A 22902-nucleotide genomic window follows, 5' to 3' on the forward strand; every position below is an offset into this window, starting at 1 on the left:
GGGTTCAAGGAGAGAGGGGTCAGAAGGCCAAATGCTGCCAACCATTGCCCATTGCATACCCACTGAATACCAAGTCTGTGTCACTAAGTGTTGGGGACAGAGGAGAAAACAGATGGAATACAGTTCTTGCCTTTGTCTAGCTTATATTCTAGCAAGGAAGAAATAAGTTGGGTTTTTTTCATTTGCTTTTTCAAAAGAGTGTTACCGAACTATTTCAGGTCGTGGTAAATACCAGGAAGAGAAAGCAGCGTGAAGGGATAAGTGATCGGAGGGGCTCGCCATTGTAGATAGCATGATCAGGACGAGCCTCTTGAAAGAGGTAGCACCTGAACCATGGCCTGCCTGAGGAAGATGATGGGCTCCGGCATTACACGCAGAGGGGCCAAATGCGAGACTCTCGAGACGGGAGAGCACGTTTTGTGTATTTAAGGAACAGTGAGGTGGCCAGTGTCAGAGGAAGAATGAGGGGAACATGCGAGATGAGGTCACAGCCTGGCAGGGCTGTATCTTCCGGGGCCTTGTCGCTAGCAGACCGGGAAGAAGGGAAATTGTCATGGTTTGATGGAAAGCTCTGGTAGGTCTTGAGCAGGATTATGACGTGCTCTTCATTGAAGAGGCTGGCCTTGCTGCTTTGGGGACAGTGGACTGTAGCCGGAGTCAGCCTGGAGGCGGAGAGTTAAGGAGGCAGTGACGGTGCTATAGCCGAGAAGTGAGATAGTGAAATAGAAATCGGTCAGATCAGCAGTGCGGATAGAAATAACAAAAACTGCCAGCGGATCGGAACAGGGTTAAGTCCAGTGGAGGCCCCAGCAGCAAGGCCAGTAGATTGCCCTTTAGGTTCCTAGGGAAGGCTTGGGGAGTGCAAAGTCGGGCTGAAGGCACAGGGGAGCTCACGAGTGACAGCTGCAGAGGGCACTCTCACAGGTGCGGAAGCTGATGGGAGGTGGGAAGCCAGCGCGAGGCCTTTTTGTGTGAGCAGAATGAGAGGATGTGGGGTGGGAGCCGTGGGCAGTGTAAATCCCCGTCGTAGCAGGGGGAACCTCTGGCAGAGGGGGAAGAAAAGTCTCCAAAAAGAAATTGTGTAAACAGTTTCGCACAAGTGGGATGGGCTCATCCAAGAGTTACTTGAGTGAGAAAAAGAAGATCTCATTCCCACAGACACAGGAGAGCTAGTGCTATCAGTGAGGCGGGGCGAATCCCAAGTTTCCCATAAAGAGGGTAGAGAGGAAGTTGAGAGATTTGCCGGTGTTGTGGAAGTGCCTCTGATTAATTCCCATAAAGTAGAGTTGAACCTATAGGTTCAACTTGTTCATTCTTAGGACCCCTGAGAGAGCTGCATTTGGGGGAATGGGAGCAGAATTTCACTGAGGACATAAAATGTTCCAGAACCATTTGTTTTTAAAAACAGTTGAGTTTGGAAAATATTGGCAAATCTGAGCTGGCGATCAGACAGCCTTCAGACAACAAACACACTCTAAAATTGGATTTTTCTTGTCAAATGGCATATATACTCTTCTGCAGAGAATTCTTTGAAGTAACAACAAATTATCGCTTACCTCTGTAGTCTTTACTCGGCTGTTAACTCTGGCTGGGGCTGCTGGAGCAGACATTTGCTACTGTAAGGGAGATCCGTCCATCGGGTTTAGAGGAGCCCCAGGGTACAGAACCTGGGGCTCTGTTAGCACTTTAAAACCAACAGAATTGACTAAGCTGCAGGTAACAAACGAATTATCGTGAAATGATGATAATGGTGATGTGAAAATGAGGGGAAAGAGAAGGACTCTCCTTTGTATGAGTGTATGTTCCTTTAAAAGACACTTAACTATGAGGGGGACTACTTGACAGCACACCTGTTTGTGCTTGCTGTCCTGCTGCACCACTCAGCAGCCACTGGGGGGCTCTCTTGCCCACCAGTTTCTGTCCTCAGGCTTGTGCCACAAAAGGACTACTTTGAAAAGGGGAAGGCAAAAATGTGCTTTGTATTATCCAGGGTTTTACATATTCAAGTATTATGTAAAATGGCCATGTAATGACCAGCCAGCTGTGGTACCTTGCACAGGGTAGGCACTCAAGGGCTTATTGAACAACTTGAATCTGCAATCAGTTGTATTGAGTCAGTTCCCTTTATGAATGGGAAGGTTAATAACCCAATGCCTGCCTTCAAGATGCCCTTTGCTGAGATGTCCATTCATTCCTGCGACAAAGGCTGGAAATCCACATGGGCAGAGTAGGCAACAGAAGTATCTGACCTACAACTGTGACCCGGCCTCTGGCTTTGGCCAGCGGGGCCAAGTCTTTGTAGACCTTTGTAGGAATAAAAGGCATGTCAAAAACAGATGAAATCTGTGATTCCTAACAGTTCTTATCACAGCACTTTAAACTGAACTAAAATCAAAGACCAGTGCTCTACTTTTGCAGGTTTACTTAGAAAGGCTTTTAACTTATGCTGAGATCGACATTTGTCCCACTAACTGGAAAAGAATTGTTTTGGGAGCCATTCTTCTTGCCTCCAAGGTTTGGGACGATCAGGCTGTATGGAATGTGGACTACTGCCAGATCCTCAAGGACATTACAGTTGAGGACATGTGAGTTTATAAGGTTTTGGTGAACTTTCTAACCATTTTCCAGTACCTCCATTGCTCTGGTAAGGTGTACGTTTTAAGAAATATTTTTAAAGGTTACATTGTGCAAAGAACTGAAATAGGCATAAAATAACAGACTTCCTATCTAGCTACAGTATAACAATTCATATTTCCCATCATTGATTGGTAGGGCTTGATGTGTTGTTGTTTTAATAATCTGCTTGGTAAATTGATGTGTATATATTCCTTTTTTGTTGTTGTTAAATATTTTATTTGACAGAGAGATCACAAGCAGGCAGAGAGGCAGGCAGAAAGAGAGGGGGAAGTAGACTTCCTGCTGAGCAGAGAGCCCAATGCGGGGCTCGATCCCAGGACCCTGAGATCACGACCCAAGCCAAAGGCAGGGGCTTAACCCACTGAGCCACCCAGGTGGTCCTGAATTTCTGCTGGGTTTTGGCATACATTTTACTGGCTTACGCTCAACACAGTATCGTGAATATCTTCATGGCTTTCTTAAAGCTGTCTACAGTTCGAGTTGATTTTAAAGAAGCCTATGACTGACCTTTAAAAATGTTTTGGCCACTGTTAAGGTCTTAGGTCCTCTAGACCATTGAGAGGTTCTTCAATCTGAGTCAGCTTTTGTCAGTCATTCTCTCCTTATCTGAAGTTCTGTTGTTAAAGAAGCCGTGGTACGAAAGTGGCCACACGTATGAAGGTTTCAGATCCCAGTGTTCCTACTTCCTCCCATACTAGGAGTATTGCACTTGTTTAAAAGTAGGTCTGAGGAGTTAGGAAGCTCCTGTTTCTCAGGCAGTCCTGAAAAGCGGCACTGGGACATCACCAGTGCCTGTTGTATTCGTATTTGAGAGTTCTCCCGAGGCACTCAGCAACCACAGCAGCGCTTTGTGGGGCCTGCCATCCGCCATGAGGGGGCTCCTTGCTGGTGGCATGAAACACCAGACTTAACAAGGGCTTTTGATCTGGCCACCCTGGCTTCCGGGAAGGGCCCTGAGGGTGGTAGGAAGGATGAGCCAGCGAGGTATTTCCAGTAGATTCTCAGAGTGCCCATCTGAGAGTGAAAATGTCTTTGTGGGTGGCATTTGGGAAAATGTGGAAGAACACGTCTTGATTATACAGAACCGCGTAGGAAGATTAAGATCATGGCAGGCAGTGGCAAGTTTGTTTTTGTTACCTTTGCCCGTTACTCTAGGTAAGATTGTCATTCAGAATTACCGAAGTGCATATTTACAACTGAAATGAGGATACTTGTGACTAGAAGAGCCCAGTGATTGTTGGTGCTTCTCCGAATGGCTTTTGATAATAGTGGAAACTGAGTGGGCGTGGAGATGTTGCTTGCAGCCATGGTAGCAAATGGTGTAATGGCAAATAATGGATTTGAAATAAATAAAAGTACTTTTGGAAGTTGCGGAAACTAAAGTGACTTTGAGACACTGTCATCAGTCTGCAAACTCTGGTGCCTTGAAGGAAGAAAAATTTGTAATCACAGACCCTAGCCCTACCATGGTGGCACCTGAAATTTTCTCCAAACCTTCAACGAAGCTGGCTGGGGCTCTGATTCTAGCAAAACCTCAGAACATGCTGGGAAGTGTGTGAGCTCGTGAGAATGAGTTTCCAGGAGCAGTGATGACAGTGTCTGGCTACGGGAAGACCAGTTCCAAGCAATACTTTGTGTGTGTCAACAGAGCAGCACTCGGAGCTATGCTGATAATAATGGGCTGCTTTTGTTTATGATCTTTGGAAATTGGAAAGCATTACAACAAAGTGTTTAATACACATTTGTTTTGTCCCCCTGCTGTTGACTTCGATTTGTAGTAGTCTCATTTTGAGTCTAAATTGAAGAATTGGTGTCTATCAGCTTTTTCTTCAAACTTTCCAACATCTATGCTTTAGAATATATTCCCCTTCAAAAGAATAAGTTAAACTGAGCAGCTGCTATTCAGAAGATCTGCTGTGCCTGTAAATGGTGTGCTATTCAGCCATTTGGCTATTTAAAAAACAAAAAACCCAGAAGATGCGTATTCTATAGGCATAATGCTTCTCTCCAGTGATTAAACCTTTATTAATAGACATGTTAATCCTATGAAGTACTGTATTTCCACACAATTAAAATGTATTAGCGGAGAAAATATAAAAGGGATAGTGAAGTGCATTTATTCCTGTAGTAAATTAAGTCCTGATTAGCTGATTATCAAAACATTATCTGATTTACATTTCTATAGACTTACAGCCATATGAACAGGAAATTAAATTTGGAAGTAGGTTCAGTTGGGTTTAAAATTCAACAAATGAGAACTTCATCTCTGCTCATATTCTGAATGCTCTCCCTACCATACAGGAGAACATCATTTGTTGACCTATCCAACAGATAAAATACTAAAACTTTAAAACCAAGAAACCAAATACGTTATAAAGTAAGCTGCTCATGTTTGTTCGGGTACTTAGCGTTTTAATGGGATTCTCTAAAGGATGACTGTGAAAGTGGTCAATTTGATATTTATTTAATATTGGGCAAGTGAGCCCGTGTGGTCATGTGGAGCCAAGGACTGCTCCCGGCATTTTCCCTTCCTGTTTTACTGAACTCGCCCCCTGCGGGTGTGCTCGTCGTGTTCTGGCAAGAGGGTGGCGCCACATCTTGGGGTTGCATTCCCAACATGAGAGAAAGGCTGTTTGAGTCCAGTGTTCGACCAGAGGTCACATCACAGTGAGTTTAGTCAAGCCGAGACATCTCTTTGATCGTTCTGCCCTCCAGAGTTTAAAAAAGTGCATCCTGTCCTATCAGAGTGACAATTTCTTGCTGTAGTAAAATGAAGGTGCACGGAGATGTGCATTTATGTGTGCCCTTTGACATAGCCCTGTGCACTGGGGCAGGGGAAGGGGATTCCTTTTTCCATGCAGTGGAGCTTATTTATTTATTTATTTATTTGAGATGAATCCTTGTTGCTTCAAGAGTTTTTCCCCCCCAGAGATAATAGCAGTGACTCTCGATGGGTCCATTTGTTGCCGTGGTGATGTGCCCACTCCTTTTGTTGGCGCGTCTCTACTTCAATAAGCCCCTTCCTGTTATCGGCCCGGTGAAAATGTCTGCAAGTTCTTCAGAGCTAATAAACAGCATACATCATTCCTTTCATCTGATCACTATAGCAGGGCCTTGTGAGCGAGCGTGGAACAGCTGCACTAATGGAACTCTGAAGAATGGGCCCCTGAGTCAGCAGCAGGAGTGCCTAAGGGGGCCGCAACCTCTTCCCCTTGCCCCAGGCTCCAAGTGCTGGGATGCGGAAAGGTCCACAAATAGCTGCACCTTGTTTGAACGCTAGTGTACTAATCCACCGGGAGCCTCTGTTTCTTCCAAAACAGAATTTAGAGCCCTCCCCGTAGCGCAGGAGGATATTTTTGAAGATAGCCCAGTTGACTAAAATTGTCTTGTGTTGGTTTTGTTGTCTCCTCCCCCAGGAATGAGATGGAAAGGCATTTTTTGGAGCTACTTCAGTTTAATATTAATGTTCCCGCCAGTGTTTATGCCAAATACTATTTTGACCTTCGCTCCTTAGCCGATGACAACAACTTGAATTTTCTATTTGCTCCTCTTAGCAAAGAAAGAGCACAAAACCTAGAGGTAAGGCTGTGAAATCGTTAGTTGGGGTTTTCTTTCGGCCACTAAAACCAGCATCTGTGGCTAAAGCTCATTAAGCAGTGATTAGCAAAACGGAAAGATTGAAATTAACACATCGAAGAGTTTCTTAACCCTTTGGTGGCATATTTCCTGTGTCTTTTATGATTTATGTAAGGTTTAAAAGGTATGTAGATATTTCCTCTGTGACCATAATTCAGAATATTTCAGTCAAAATTTAACCTTTTTTTTTCAAATTTAACATGTTAATGGTTTTCCATTTGAACTTTATCCTTCCATATAATCATACAATCATATATACCTAGATAATTTCTTATAATTGTATCCTTAATCGTATCAATATACATAATTTCTTATGATTGTATCCCCAACCATATCTACATACTCGCCATTCTTTTTTTTAAGGTTTTCTTTATTTATTTGGGGGAAAGATAGACACAGAGCAAGCATGGTGGGGCGGGGGGCAGAAGGAGAGGGAGAAGCAGACTCCCCAATGAGCAGGAAGTCTGACATGGGGGCTCCATCCCAGGACCCTGATCATGACCTGAGCCCAAAGGCAGATGCTTAATCGACTGAGCCACCCAGGTGCCCCTCTACTCACTGTCCTTAACAGTCTTTTACTCAGTTTGCAAATTCATGCCAGTGTCTTTTCCAGGTGCCACAGTTCAGTCCCATGAGTTCATTAGACAAAGCATCTGTGGCTCACCTGAGACTTAGACTGTATCTGTGTTTCAATTACTGCCGTAGAGAGCCTGTGGGTTTTTAATGAAAATGGTAAAGGATAAGAGACAAAGGAATTATGGTTTATAGCTTATAGTGAGTTTACAGCAAAAGTATTCACAACTGAAATTTCGAGACACTTAAAATGGACACTTCTTGTAGTATCTTGGTGTAGTTCTCAGCCAGGTATTTTCTACCACGGTTAGTGTGCAAGTGAAAGAGCACTTTTTGGTGCTTCGATCATTAGACTTGTGACCTTCTAATAATAAGGTCCAGACATGCCTGCCCTGTTAGAATCTGCTTAGAGGACATAATAACCAATGAAGACTAGAAGCTGAATGGCTGAGAAACACTGGTTTTTGCCCAGGTTGATGTTCACTGTGTTGACGAACAGGTGGACAGGGAACAGGGGATATTGCTGTTAGGAGCCTACCAGAATACCTTTGACATCTTTGGAACCCAGTTTGTAAATAAGCACATTCTTCCTTGCCCAGTGACCTAATTATAGCCTTTTAAGGGATATTACCGTATAGTGAATTGTCAGAAAGTAGCATCCCCAGAATCTGGGAATGTAGACCTCCACAATCCAAAGGAGCAGTAACTGAACTATGTGAAGGAGTATGGCTGTGTGACTTATCAGTGAGGCTTTTTGGTTTGGGGTTTTTTTTTGTTTGTTTGTTTGTTTGGTTTTTTTTTGCCCAAGGTTGGAATGCTTTTTAAAAGTTTGTTCTTGTGTTCTCTTTGATTGACTTTCCCAGGCCATTTCCAGATTGTGTGAAGACAAATACAAAGACTTGTGTAGAGCTGCTATGAGAAGGTCTTTCAGCGCTGATAACTTCATTGGTATTCAGCGCTCTAATGCCATCCTCTCTTAAGGGAGAAGGGAGGGGTTGTAACATCATGAACCCCTCAATCTACAGGGACTGGAGAAATACCACCTCTCCTGCTCAAAAACCAGCAAAGTTAGTATTTTCATCTAAAAGAAAGACCTCGAATTCAAGAAACTCATGGACCGCAAGGATTATGGTCACAGGAAAGAATGGGACCTTGTTAATGCAACACACTCTTTTGTCCTTTTTAATGTAAACAGAGTTACAAAAACCACTCCAAAGCAAAAGCTCCAACCCACACACGGATATCTGCTTACTATGTAGGCTGATAGCTGTGAACTAAGTGAGGTTTTTTTTTTAATAGCTTACATTTTTAAACTTTAAAGACACTAACTATATAACTTTTATGTTTTTTCCTATTTTTCTTGCCCCTTCCCCCCATATTGCTGCATATTTCTTTAGCATCAATGCAGTATTACCAACCGTGAAAACATGGGACTCCTAACAACTCATAAAGCCACTTAGGAACAGACTGTAGCATTGTGTTAGGTATTGAAGGGTTCTTCCTACTTTATCACTGAAGCTGCTAGTCATTATTGGCAATCAGTTTAAACCAAAAAGCTGCTGGATAACACTTGTCACTCAAATTCTTTGCAAGCACTACTTATTACCATATTAGTATATTTAGGGTCATAAACAGAGAAAGTATGTTATCGATGATTATCTACTTCTATTGGGTCCACGCTGCATTTCTTGTGAACTATAATAATGGTGCTTCTCACTTTCTGATGATTTTCCTCTTTATTAAATACCTGTATTAAAAGATATTTTCACAATGCCAACCAACATGGTGGTCCAGTGGTAACAAGCAGGTAGTGAAAAGAAGGTGTCCTGAAAACCTTAGTGCAGCTTTAAGCTTTAACCTAGTGTGATTGGGCCCTCTGGGGCACAGCTGAAGGATAAATGCTACACACTGATAAAGCATCATTTAAAAGTTTAGTTGTTTCTTGTAAACATACCTACTTTTGTAAATTTTAAATATGAAGCTTTTCATTTTAGTATTTTTGTTTTAGCCCCTCTTGAAGATGGCACATATTGGCTGAAACAAAAAAATTAAAATGAAAATCTTAGTATATGAGGCTTTTCATTTTGGTATTTTTGTTTCAGCCCCTCTTGAAGATGGCACATATTGGCTGAAACAAAAATACTAAAATGAAAAACCTCATATACTAAGCTTTTCATTTTAATTTTTTTGTTTCAGCCCCTCTTGAAGATGGCACACATTGGCTAAAACAAAAAAAATTAAAATGAAAAGCTTAGTATTTAAAATTTACAAAACTGGGTAGGTTTCCAAGAAATAATTAAACTTTCAAATGGTGTTTTATCACTGTGTAGCATTCATCCTTCCACAGGTATCAAAGCTTAAAATTGCACTAAGACTGGAGGGATGCCTTGTATCTTCATAGACGCGCCCTCCCCTTTTTAAAATCATTCTTTGCAGGGCTGTGCTGCTTACCTGCTTTGGTCACCAGAATTTCTTTTTCCTACATTTGTAAAGAGTATGAAGAGCAGTGATAATTCACATCTAACAAACCAAAAGGAACTGGACTCTAATAGTAGTCATCTGAAAGTAGGGGATCTGGAACAGCTCCTCTAGCCTACCCGGTAACCTGGCTGGAGGGGGGCTCATTTCGAGTCCTGCTGTTTAAGAGGAACCCTCACCTCAGGCTTTAAAGGGCAGGGAGTTAAGTAATCAATCTTTTAGGAGATTGGTAATGATGTCACTTAAACTTGAAATGTTAAAAAAAAAAAAAAAGTGTTCTTAACTATGTGAAATCTTTCTCCTACCTTCTCAAATGTAATCCTAGGAATTTTGCCTGTAAACATAGCATTTCTGGGCCAGGAATACTTTCTCCATATAGCAAATCTTCATTATTATATTGAGTGCTGCAGGTTCCATCATTTTTAAAGGACAGACACACAAATGATAAATAACAGTATATAAAATACTACAATCTACCACCTCAAAAAACATTGTTTATGGAGTTTGGAGCTTGGAGATTCAAGTATTGATTGCAGTTTTATTTTGAAAAGAATGCTACAACTTACGTGGTTTTTCTTCCTCATGTTTATATTAAAAGCTAATAAACTCTATTTTAATTAAAATACGGCTAGTGTGTTTGTAACCTTTCAGTTCACATAGCATTACATCTCTGCCTAACTTCAGTGCTTTTCCGTCCACTCTAATGGTGAGTGAGGTCTTAAAGCAATTTCAAACTGACCATAATTTGATTTGACTCTTGCCTCTAGTTAAGTGTTATCATGTATTTCTTTGGCTTCTGCTCTTTGCAACCTGAAGATCAGTTAGCACACTTAAAATCACTGGCCACAGTACTCAGAGGCATTGCAGCTCATTGTTGTGCCAAGACTGGAAGGTTAAATTAGGTAGAGTATACCAGAGAGAAGGAGCTACAAGAATAGTGCATAAACAATGTGAGTTATATGAGGATTTTAAGCAGTTAAAACATAGGAAAGAAAATAGAACTAGATTTGTGGTGGTTGTAAAGCGAAACAACCCACATATTTGGACTTTGAAATACTCTTTTCAAAGTTACATTTCAGTGAGAAATATGGCAGATCTTAATAAGGTTGAAGACCCTAGCCACCCAGGGTAAGCGAGGCTCTGTAAACCCCGAGAGTCTTGCTGTAATTTCGTCCACCTTAATTCACTACCTAAGGTCCAATCTTCACCTGATCACTTTGTTCTTGATAAACTGCTGATGAGGTTAAATGATCTGATTTCACTTAGAAGGGCAACCTGTCACAAATCACTGTCGACTGTACCCTTGACCATGCCAACTACTAAGGAGTACTGCTGGCATGAGCAGTCAGAGGCGACATACAGGTCTTGGGTGGGAGGCTGGACAGGACTAGCTTCAAGAACAAGTTGCCAGGATCGGCAGAATCACAAACTGTTCTTTCCCTTTTGGCTTGAATTCTAGAAGACAGTACAGCCATCTTGATAAATGGGAAATGGAGTCAACTTGGGGTAAAAGTAACACACATCCCTGAAAGCTCATAGGTTCTCTGACAAATAATGGGCATGGAAACTGGTCACAAGGAGGGTAGTAACTATGGCAGTTTTCTCAGGGCTTTACACCGAGGAAGAGTTTGTTCCCCAAATAAGACTATTAAAAAAATACCTCGTTTATCTTCGGTTTTAGTTTTTTTCCTTATTGGAATACTAACTTCGGTGAAACTTTTAACTGATATATTGGGAACTGAGTTTTTAAGTATTTACAAGGAAAAGACAAAGGTTTGAAATGTATGTCTGACCGAAATGAAATTGCCATTTTTGACAAATGGCTGTTCATAAGCAGTTTCCAGATAGCTCTGCTAAGACATTCGTAAGGCCTAATGCTTCTGGTTAAAGAGAAACTTTCTCCGTGCTCTATCAGATTCCACCACAACCACCTTCTTGACATTTACTCTTAACGTACCCCATGTATGCCCGTGTATTACTGAAATCCAACACCACTGAATCTTGGTTTTTTTTTTTTTTTTTTTTTTTTTTTTAAAGATTTTATTTATTTATTTGACAGAGAAATCACAAGTAGGCAGAGAGGCAGGCAGAGAGAGAGAGAGAGAGGAGAAAGCAGGCTCCCTGCTGAGCAGAGAGCCCGATGCGGGACTCGATCCCAGGACCCTGAGATCATGACCTGAGCCGAAGGCAGCGGCTTAACCACTGAGCCACCCAGGCGCCCCTGAATCTTGGTTTTATAAGAGTTCAGTGTTCATTGCTTGGTTTATTTTCCCTATATGTATAAATACCCTATTCCCTGAATTCCCTTAAAAAACTCCCTTAAAAGAAGAATGCTGAAGCCAGTATTTATGGAAGAACCATTCATTCTATATCGGTATTATACAATGTTTTTGGATAAGCTGAGCTGCAGCGTACAACTTAGCCAAAATCTTTTCATCACCAAGACTTCTCTCTACTCACATGTGAAATGACTACAACTGCTGCCTCACCCAGAAGCTGCATTCCTGAGTACAGAGCTACTTGGAAATGCACTTGAATCTGTAGATGACATGTAGCATCTATCACGGTAAGGATTCAACTACCTAAAGTCTTAACCATTTATGTCGCCTCTGATCGCTCATGCCAGCAGTTCTCCTTAGCAGTTGGCATGATAAAGGGTACAGTCTTACAGTGACACAGCAAGAGAGCAAATGGTCTAGGAGCCCTTCAGCAAAGCCAATTCCCGCAGATCACACATGCAAGCAGCTTGGTTTCAGAGGCAATTTTTCACTACTTTTAAGAACATGTACTTAATTTGATACAAATTTTAAGAATACCAGTTTGTGGTTGGGGATCTCTAGGGTGCAGAAAGAATTAAGAATGAAATAATATAGAAATGAAGAGGAATCTAACAACAAATGAGAAAAGGTTAACATTCTTTTAAGAAGGAAAAAAATTAGGTTTTAATGATTAAAACTGCTAGGAAAGGAACTAAATCTGAATGGATTAGAGAAATTCAGTGATTGCCTTAGAACCCAAGGTCCTCAAGAAGGTATCGATGGCATCCACTTCAAGACCTCCAATTATTGTGCTAGTTTTTTGTTTTTGAGTGGTTTTTTTTTTAGAGGGGGGGAGAGAATCTTAAACAGGCTCCACGCCCAGCCCAGAGCCCAAGGCGGGGCTTGATCTTGGCACCCTGAGATCATGACCTGAGCCAAAATCAAGGGTTGGATGTTTAACTGACAGAGCCACCCAGGTGCGCCCACCAGCGACTTTTTCTTAAAGCATCTATTCCTTCATCTTACCACTCTCAATTCTACGAACCTTCTAGCCCAGATGGGAGCCCCGTTATCTCCTCACTTTGGAACAGTCTCAAAAGCAGATCTTCAGTGTGTCCCCCTCCCACCCCCGATTAGGGTCCTCCCTCAGTAAGATCATCTCCCCTCTGCTAGTGTCCAGTGGCAATGCTTGATGTTAGTTACTACTGTGACCCATTTCCAAAGCATTTCTACAGGGTTCCAGGAAATACAGGATTTTATGTGGCTCCGGGCTAACCCGGCCCTTGTAATCCAGTATAGTCACCTACTTGAGAGAGCTCCTGGTTTCCGCAAAGCACCTGTTCGCTATATACTGTGCCCTTGTTCACTCCTCTGATCTGCCCACAACCCAAGGTGGATCTAGTCTCGGTAGCATCCCCACCTTACAGCTCCAAGACTCATTTCATCCAGCATTAGGAACAGACGCCTCACTTCTTAAGGTAGCCCCTCATCTCATGGAGGGGATTCCATTCCAACTTTTTAATACCAGCCTTCTAGATCTACCCCTCCACCAGTGTACCCCCTTCTGCTTCAAAGCTGCATCTGCCCAACATGAGGATGGGGCAATTTGACCTTGATCGGTGCTTTTACTTGTCGTATTATTTCTCAAGATACGGTCCCCGGACCACCTACCTCTCATCCGCTGAAGGGGCCTATGAAATGAAGCTTCTCTAAATGCAGTGTGGAATCCTGGATCAGATCCTAGAACAGACAAAGAGCATTAGTGGAAAGTCTGGTGAGATCCAAATGAAGTCTGGAGTTAACAGTACCGTGCCAGTGTTGGTTTCTTCATTCTGACAGCGTACTACAACGATGTGTTAGCATTAGGGCCAAGTGGGAAAGGAGTATGTAAGAACTGGATTATCTTTGTAACTTTTCTGTAAACCTGAAATAATTCCAAAATAAAGTTTACTAAAAAGACGATGGGGAGGAGTCAGCAGCTTGGGCACTACTGAATTTCAATTCTTGGAGCTTAAGTCTATGAATCTACATTTTTTAATAGGAACCCCAAAAGATTCTATCAATTACCTTTCCATTCCATGACTGACCAGTGGTTTCAGCCTTGCCTTACCTTACCCTGATCTAATGCTTTAGATCCTCTTAACCATAAGTAAGTACTATTATGCCACTTTCACAGATGAGAAAAGTGAATCCTCAGAGATTAGTATGTCCAGGATCACGAGCCTGTAGATGGTGGGGCTGGACCTTGAATCCCTAGCCATCTAGCTGCCAAGCCTTTAGGCATAACCCTCCTACTGCCTCTCAATCCCGCTTTCATTAATGACCAGTTAAAGACCTCTAGATCACTAAAAGAGTAATTCCAATAATGATTCCAGTAACACTCTGGACCCACCTGTTTCTCCAACCTGCTAAGTTTCTACAGTCCTTTTGGCTCCAGCTTACGGCTTTGCCCTGACCCCCTTTCCCGCCGCGGGAAAATAAGCAATGTGAAAGCCCCGGGAAGACACGCCAACCAGAGTCCTGTACACAAAAGGTACTGTTGCTCTTCTGTCAGGATCCAGCTCACCTAGAGTATTTTCAGTTCTGCTTCTCCCAACTGCCCCAGCTTCTATGGGAATCTGATAACCTTCATAGCACTCACGCTGACATTAAATTACGTACTCTCATATCATTATTCACCTCTTATCGGATTTGTCTTATCTCCCCCAAACAAAATTTTAAGCTCCTAATTACCCAGCTCCTCCTCTTCACGGAGGCCCCTGAGCCTTGCTGGAGACAAGAACTGGAGGCAGTGGTTGGCTGACTGGGAGCTAATCTGCATTTTGTCGAAGCAGCAGCCAGCAGAAAGTCCTCTGACGATGGGATCTCGGGTTTACTGAGCATCTGTCCAGATTATCAGGGACATGCCAACTCCAGAGCAATTTCTATCCTCTCACCTGGGTTCCCTGACTTGTATGTAGAGCTTACTACCAAGTTGGGGGGCTAACTGCTGAATGACTGTAAACAGTTTTGAGAGTCCCTGCCCCCCAAGTGGAAACACAAAACAACAGTGTCACCTCTACTCAAAGAGGTTGAGTTGAGAGTACAGCTGGAGGGTTGATAAACTAGAACACAGTCTCGGGCAATGTCTCGGGTCTTACGGGTATTTCCCTTCATTTCCTCAAGTGAATCACGATTCAGTCACAGGATCGGCAGGAGAAACCTATGAAGAATATTCAAGTAAAACATGTCTCCATTAGTTTTGCTTCTGGTGACTGGAATTTGCTTGAATTTTCTATCAATGAAAACAATGCCGCTTTAAGCACATTTGAGAAATCAGATTATGAAATCAGAACCCATCTATCTGCTCACGTACTCTTAGAAAGCAGTATGTGTCTTCATAAAAGCATGAGGAGAAAAAGACGTGTACAGCATCTCTTTATTTACTTTACCATTGCTTTAATGCACTTTAAAATTTATCTACATCAATTGGGAACAAAGAAACAAAAATAGACATTTCTTTGTTTTTCATAAATAACTACTCTCCATATTTGATAAAAATTTCAAACCATTATTTTACCTTCCCACAAATATAATACATACAAAATCTTTTCTGAAATAATAAGGTCAGCAAATGAAGGATCTTGAGACTAACACAACCACATACAACTGCTGTTCTACGGACTTCCAGGAACCAAACAACAAACAAAAACTTCTTAATCAAGATGCTCTGGGTTACCTTTTGTTAATGTTATGGATTCAGAATTATAATCATCTGCCAATAATGCTTTATAGAGTCAAGTTGATTGTCTCCAAATAGGATACTGCTGGCTCCGACCTGTGAGTTCTGGATCTGACAGGACAGTGAGGAGGCACGACAGGCACTGTGCGTCCGTGAAAATCAGAAAAAGGACTGAATGTCCTGGACTCCAACTACTGACTCGGTATGTGCCTCATTTGGCTCAGTAATAAATTCACCTGCACCAAACCCGTATCGAAAGTCACTAAATCTCTCATATATATAATATATATTACGTATATACACACCCACAACACACACACACACTACACATACAGTTTCTAACAACCTGGAGTACTACTGTCTCAAAATGATGTACCGTGGACATGATCCTGGCTGAAATAAATCCTGGGAATTGGTCACTGAGCTGCTAGAAGCTTTTCGAGTTCTGAGTCGGGTTACTTAGTGACTTCCACCCGGCCTTCCCTTTGCCCGGCTTTAATGCCTTGGTAGCTTTCTCCCCCTCAGAATCACCCTCCCCCCCCCACTCCAGGCATATTTTCTTTCCAGGATCCCTTGACTGGACTTCGGAGGCAAGAGAAGGCACGCGGAGAGGGAGCAGGCGATTCGCAGCCACTGTCCCTCACACCTGCCTAGATTTGTGATGTTCTCTGTCCTTTTTGCCACAGTTGGTGTAAGAAAGCAGTTACTCGAAGCTTTGTCCCTCCTACCCGCCTTGGTCTTTCTGTAGAGCACAACAGTGAAAGCAGCCCCTTTAGCAGGGCTAGCAGTTCATTAAAATATACAGCTACATTTCCTAGCTCTGGGGTTCCCATTCTGGCCTTGAGAGTGCAGGTCACCCACACTGTTGTTAAGGTTCAGTGTGGGATCTATGGGGTCTTCTCCTGGCAGCCAGTGTCGGGATTAGTGCAGCCCTGGCCCAGGAGGAAACAGTCTAATGAATATCATCAACTTGGAAACAGTGCTGTCGGCACAGGATTTAAGCTTGTACATGCGCACAATTACACACAACACACACACACGCACGCACACACATGCCCGCACACACACACACACACACACAGGCCTGTCATTGCGAACAGTCATGTGGAAAGATGACAAAGGTTTGCAAAGATAAACCAATAAGGCACCAAGAAAAATTATTTTCAGCCAAGTTAGACAACATCAAAATGTGAGGAGAGAAATACTGTAAGTTAAAGAGACTTCCTAAAGTCTGGCTAACCGATTCACTAAGAGGTCACATTAGTTCCTTTCGATAACCTTCTACATCTTCACCCCCAATCTATGACGTGATAGAATGCGAAAAGCTGAACCGTGAAAGGGACAGCCTGGAAGCTGTGCATGCCATTCAACGGAACCATAAATCCTCTTCAGCGGCACAAAGCTATCTGTGAAGAAGTTGCCAGACTTCTCCCCCTGCCCCGCGACACACAACCTTTCACTGTATTTGTTTTCATGAGTATGGATTGTTTGCATAATAAAAATACAAACTGGGGAAATAGCGCGTGGGATAGAAGCAGAAGGGGACCATAAACAGATCTGACCTCTCTCCTCCGGGCAGGGATGGGGTGGTGGGCAGTAGTAAGACCCGAGGGAAGCAGGTGGGCTTTTATCCTTGCGGGAAGGGGGAGAGAGGGCAGGCGTGAGAACACAGACTGAAAACAAAGGGGCACCTCTAAAATCGGTTCTACAACTAGACCCCAAAAGACATTACCTACATCGCCTCTCCTTGGCTTTGTGTCCTTTGTCAACACCCTTTTTCTGTTTGGTTTTGTTTAACTGGTCGTTCTCTTAGAGTTAGCATGTTGCCAAAATGAAAAAAAAATTTTTTAAAGAGGAATGAATCCACTTTTATCCATTTCATGCCACAACTTTTAGATATACTGTGCATCATTTCCAGATCCCTCCACAAAGAAAATGTAAGGGGGACAATGCAAATTAATCACAAGGACTGGAGGCAGCAGAAAACTCTATGTAATTTCTGGGAAGACACACTAAATGAGGGAAGGGGTCAAGGTGATCACAAAAGGTCCTCATTTGAAAAACAGAAGAATTGGCCCTCAGACAGGGGATCTACTCCAAGGTTCCAAGCCACAGCTTCTGAGTAAGGACAGGAATAAGATGTGCAAAGTTCTGTAGTTCTACGTACTAAATTTTGTTGAATCCACTGAAATTTTACCTTGTGCATTTTTATAAACACAAACAGCTTTTGAGAGTCTGCAAAACTATAATACCAGGCTTCTCCCTCAGCAAAGGGTTTCAGTTCACTATGGGAACTATGCAGGTCTTTCCTTAAAACCCATGAAGTAAAAACTGACCCGGATTTAAACCTTACTTTCCCAACTTTGGTATAAACGAAGCTCAAATGCCCAGACTCGTCATTTTCCTAGGGAGCCATTCTAAATTTTCCAATTGTTTTTGCTGTTTTCGCTTCCTAAATATAGTCCCCACTCAACCCTGGTCACTGGCATTTTGCAGGCCAATGCACTCTCGCCTCCTTCCCCAAGTCATGGCCTCAGACTCTTCACGAAGGAACAGTTAAACAGATTAGAAAAGCAAACAGAATTCTTTAATAGGGAAGAAATGTGTGTGTGTGTGTGTGTGTGTGCATACATAGGCCTTCGTATATATACACGAATGGTTAAGATGATTTAGAAAAAGAAACAGAATTCTCTAACAGCAAAGTGCATGTGTATTTGCATGTGGGTTCATGCAAGTGTGTGCTGATCAATACATAGGTTTTCTCAGGGGAAAAAAAAAGAGAGAGAGAGAGAGAAACAAATGTGGGGGAGAGAGGACAGCTTTCCCCTACAGCAGCAGGACCCTGATCCATCCTGTGTGTCATTTGTTTTGAGAGACTGCAGAAAGCCGCGTTGTGCTGCTTTGGGACTATCTGACTATTAAACTAGTCCAAAGTCCAGGGACACTTATTTTTCCCTCCTCGCTGCCAATGTTTGTTCACAGGTAGCCAGCCTCCCTCCCCCCAGTTCAAGCACCCCATTCAAGGGTGGGTGTGGTTTCTTAATCACAGCTCTCCAGGAGAGGAGGAATAAGAAAAGCAAAAAGACTGTTTAACATGATAAAGGAGGTGGGCTGGGTGGAGCAGATAAGAGAAGTGTTGGAAATTTACTTAATTACTGGAGGTATGTTTAGTCCTTAAATCTAAAAAAGCAGCCCCTTTAACAACTATCTCTAAGTATTTCCAGAAGAAGGGAGTGGGGGTTTACTTTGACCAAAATCAGAACACAGGTTCTTAAAAAAAAAAAAAAAATGGGATCACTGAAGCCTATTAAGAACCACCCACTCCTCTGGCACAAAGCTGCCATTTTACCAGTCTAAATTCAAGCTCAACCAATCACCATCCTTTAGGTTTTCAATTTCCTAAATGTTTATACCGGCACGCTATAATGCCACCTCTAACTTATTCAAGACAACGCTGGGTGCTGTTAAGAATAAGAATGATTACAAGTACTACAGAAAAGAAAATGAAGCTCGATAAATAAACAAAATCGTCAAACACTCTCTAACCTTGTCACTTTGAGGGGGCCCTAACCTTGGCATGAATTGGGGTTTCCCCTAATTCAGGGACTATAAACAGAGACAAGCAGCTCACCTTAAAGCATCTTGGACACTTTAAGCAGTGAAAGGAGAAAACAAGCTAAGAAAGCACACCCAACAACTCCCCAGTCATAGCAACCTAAACTTTCACTATTCACATTTTTTTTTAAAAAAAGACACAAGTATAGGAAATATATTTTCCCAATTAGACCACACAGTTCAAAGAAATCTGAACCAAGCGGAACTTCATTATAATGCCAACCTTAGGATTGTAAAGCCCCCAAAGCAAAGGTAAATTTTGTTGCCAAAATGCAACAAAGTTAAAAATTAAGAAAACTACATATAAATTAAAAACAGGGTTTCCCTAAAAAAAAAAAAAAAAAAAGGTAGTAAGAAACGCAAAATGGAATACACGCGAGCTGAGCCCCTCTGAGAAGTCCTGGGACAGGTGCTCCTTGAAAGGGCCCTTTTCCCCTCTCCAAGTTGCCCCAGGAGGGGGCATCAGCACCATGAAGGTAAATGGAAGTGAACTTGGCCAAGCTACCAAACAAAACCTCCCCTCCCCCCTCAACTCCCGGTCCCTCTGGGCCTCGGCCTCCTACACGTGCGACAGGGACACCTGCTTGTGGTAGGCGGCGGCCGCGGCGGCGGCCGTGGGGGGGCCCGGGGGCCCGGTCCTGCCCGTGAGCGCGGCGCTCGCGTCATAGTCCCCCGCCGCGGTGGCGCCGCCGCTCTTGTGGCCCCGCCGCGGGCGGCAGCAGCAGCGGCTCGTGAAGCGCCGCCACGACTCCACAGTCTTGCCGGACCAAATCCAGACGCCCGACGTGATGCCCACCACGAGGCACATGAAGTACTTGAGCATGAGCACCCAGTACTCGGGCTTGGCGCGCGGCTGGCCGGCGTCGGGGCCCGGGCACGCGCAGGTGAGCGCCGCCTCCCAGCTCTCGCGGTAGTGCTGCTCGTACAGGTAGCAGGCCACCACGATGCTGGCCGGCACCGTGTAGAGCAGCGTGAAGATGCCGATGCGGATCATCAGCTTCTCCAGCTTGTCCGTCTTGGTGCCGCCCTGCTTGATGACGCTGCGGATGCGGAAGAGCGACACGAAGCCCGCCAGCAGGAAGAGGGTGCCCACCAGCAGGTAGAGCACCAGCGGGCCCAGCACGAAGCCGCGGAGCGAGTTCAGGTTCTGGTTGCCCACGTAGCAGATGCCGGCCACCGGGTCCCCGTCCACCGAGCTCAGCGCCAGCGCCGTGATGGACTTGACGCTGGGGATGAGCCACGCGGCCAGGTGGAAGTACTGGGCGTAGCCGGCGATGGCCTCGTTGCCCCACTTCATGCCGGCCGCCAAGAACCAGGTGAGCGACAGGATGACCCACCAGATGGAGCTGGCCATCCCAAAGAAGTAGACCAGCAGGAAGACGACGGTGCACAGCGCGGGGCCTGTTGTCTCGTAGTGAATGTGGCTATGCTCGCGGCTGCAGGCGACGCTGGCATGGCCCACCACCAGGCGCACCAGGAAGCCCAGCGACACGCACAAGTAGCAGGCGGACAGGAAGATGATGGGGCGCTCAGGGTAGCGGAAGCGTTCCATGTCTATTAGGAAGGTGGCCACCGTGGTGGAGGTGGAGATGAAGCACAGCACAGACCACAGGCCAATCCAGAAGGTGGCGAACGTGCGCTCATCGGGGCTGAAGGAGGGCTGGTAGCAGGGCACCGCGCAGTTGGGCACCTGGCCCGTGCGCACCTTGTTGTAGAGCGGGTGCGACTCCTTCAGAATGGGCACGAAGGGCTCGCGGCACTTGCACACCGACGGGCCCCCGGCGGCGCACTCGCCCCCGGAGGCCGGGGCCCCTGCTGGGCCTGGGAGGGTGGGTTTGGCCGGGAAGGGCCTGGGGGGCGCCGTGGTGGCCTCGCTGCGGTTGTAATCCATGCACAGGACCTCGGCGTCGCGGCCCAGCACCGGGAGGCGGTCGCAGCTCATGCGCTCCGGCCAGGCGAAGCCGTACTGCCGCATGAGCGGCGAGCAGCCGGCCTTGGCGCGCTCGCACACCGAGCGGCAGGGCGGCAGCGGCTTGTGGTAGTCCGGCAGGCAGATGGGCGTGTACATGGAGCACAGGAAGAAGCGCAGGTCCGGCGAGCAGTGGATCTCCACCAGCGGCCAGAACTGGTGCACCTCCAGGCCAGCCTCGTCCTGCGTGTCGTGGTTGAACTGGTTGGGCATGTGCGTCAGGTTGTAGCCGATGCCGCGGCACATGGGCACTGTGATTTCCTGGCACACGGGGGCCTTGGAGGCAGCCGCCGCCCGGCCCGCCAGCTGCGCCAGGAGCAGCAGCAGCAGCGAGGGCGGTGCGGACGGGTCAGGCCGAGCCATAGCCCCCTCCCTACCCTCGCCTCGCCTTCCGCAGCCCGCGCGGGGCCCACGCAGCCAGGGGAAACCCGGCCGGCCTTTCCGCCGACTTGTGTGTGGCGCCGGGTCTGGCAACCTGTTGGTTTCCTTTTCTCTTAAATCCGTCCAAAGAAAAAATGTTTCGGGAAGGCGCTGCCTCCGCAGGCAGCGCTCAGCTCTTCTCCAGATAGGGTGGGGAGGGACGGTTAGGGCTCCGATTCCAGGGCAAGTACTCTTTAAAAAAGAAGCTGGGGGGAGAAGAAAAATTGCAACCACTCCCAATTAGAAGCGAGTCAACGGCACAGTCCCCGCAAGCGCTCTCCAAATCTCTTAAGTTAACGTCTCTCCGTTCCTTCCCCTCCTCCTCCGGGAACCAAACTACTGACTCCCGGCCCATCCCCAGCCCCCCACCTCCCCCAACTCCCTCCACGCTGGGCCCTCCGGGCTGTACCCCGGGGTCAGAAAGCTCAGCCGCCTGGAAAAGGGCGGAGGAACGGGGAAAAGAACGGGGAGAAAAGGGAAGGCGCGGGCTCTCACCTTCGCGGATCCCGAAAGAAGCAGATAGTCGGCCCCCAGCCTGGGTTCTCCGACCCCGGGACACTCGCTCAGAAATGCGACTCAGAACGGGCTGGCACCCGGAAAGTTTGGCGACAGGCTGGGTAATCCGAGATGCGGCACATGGCAGCAGGTGGGGGCGTCTCAGACAGGGGGTCGCACCCTGAACGTGGTCGCCGCAGGCTGGTCACTCGCCCTCTCCTCCTCCGGGGCCCCCCGCATGATCCGAGCCGGGCAGAGCTGGAGCAGGCCGTGCGTTCCGCCGGGGGCCGGGAGCCGGACGAAGGGCGAGCGCGCCTGGCAGCACCTGGGCGAGAGGAAGGCGGTGTGCGGCCCCCAGGGGATCCCGCTGCCTCAGTGCACCGCGAGCAGCCGGCGCTGGCCCCGCCGGCACTGCATGGTGCTCGCCCGCCGCCGCGTCCAGCCCGCTGCTCGCCTCCTCCCCTGCAGGGGGCTCCGCGCTCCAGCGGACGCCTGGGGGCGGTGGCGGCGCTCCCGGGACGCGCCCGGCTCGGCTCCTCCCCCGCGCTCTCTCACTCTTTCGCCCACCTCCGGCGGGTACAGAACGGCGCGCGGCGGCGACAGCACCGCGGACACCGACGCGAGCCGACTGGCCTGTCCCGCCCCGCCCGGGTCACCTGCCTCTAAAGCCTGCCGGGAGGCTCCGCCCCTTCCCCGCCCCCTCGCGCCGGGGCTCGGTTGGTGGGCCGCCCCGCCACGTTCTCCGCGCGTCCCCGCCCATTGCCCCGCGGGCTCGGCCTCTCCCCCGGCGCCCTCCGGCCCCGCCCGGAGCCGGCGGGCGGCGAGCGCGGGCCAATAGCGGGCGGGAAAGCGATGGGGGGCGGGGAGAATGCTAATCGCTCGTTCCTGAGACCCCAGGCGGGAAACCTCTGCTGGAAGTCCCTCCCGACGTCTCGGCGGTGGCCCACCAGGACAGGGCTCGCCGTCCTGTCATAGACTAGCTCCTGAGCCCTCGCTTCCAGGGCCGCACCAGCTCTCCCTGCAGCTAACAGTCCTTCGCTTTCAGCGCTCGAAGAATCATTCTTAGCCGCGGCACCTGCCTCCGCTCCGCGCGGTCCTCG

The 22902-nt window shown here is 46.5% G+C and overlaps 2 protein-coding genes across 3 annotated transcripts in view; one reads left to right on the forward strand and one right to left on the reverse strand.

The window, feature by feature from the left end:
* CCNYL1 (cyclin Y like 1) overlaps nt 1-9949 on the forward strand; it is a 37640-nt gene extending 27691 nt beyond the window's left edge. For both annotated transcript variants that reach the window (XM_059393317.1, XM_059393319.1), the window contains 3 exons: nt 2419-2585; nt 6054-6216; nt 7710-9949. In XM_059393317.1, the coding sequence (XP_059249300.1) occupies nt 2419-2585; nt 6054-6216; nt 7710-7826 (447 nt within the window). In that variant the 3' untranslated portion in view covers nt 7827-9949. The remainder of the gene's footprint in view (nt 1-2418; nt 2586-6053; nt 6217-7709) is intronic.
* Nucleotides 9950-14983: 5034 nt separating this feature from the next.
* On the reverse strand, nt 14984-21885 carry FZD5 (frizzled class receptor 5). The gene is made up of 2 exons (XM_059393341.1): nt 21803-21885; nt 14984-21513 (listed from the first exon to the last, which is right to left on the reverse strand). The coding sequence occupies exon 2, from the start codon at nt 21248-21250 to the stop codon at nt 19478-19480; it is 1773 nt and encodes a 590-aa protein (XP_059249324.1). The 5' UTR covers nt 21251-21513; nt 21803-21885; the 3' UTR covers nt 14984-19477.
* Nucleotides 21886-22902: the final 1017 nt, after the last annotated feature.

This window comes from Mustela nigripes, chromosome 3, assembly GCF_022355385.1.
Source record: "Mustela nigripes isolate SB6536 chromosome 3, MUSNIG.SB6536, whole genome shotgun sequence".
Classification (NCBI taxonomy): domain Eukaryota; kingdom Metazoa; phylum Chordata; class Mammalia; order Carnivora; family Mustelidae; genus Mustela; species Mustela nigripes.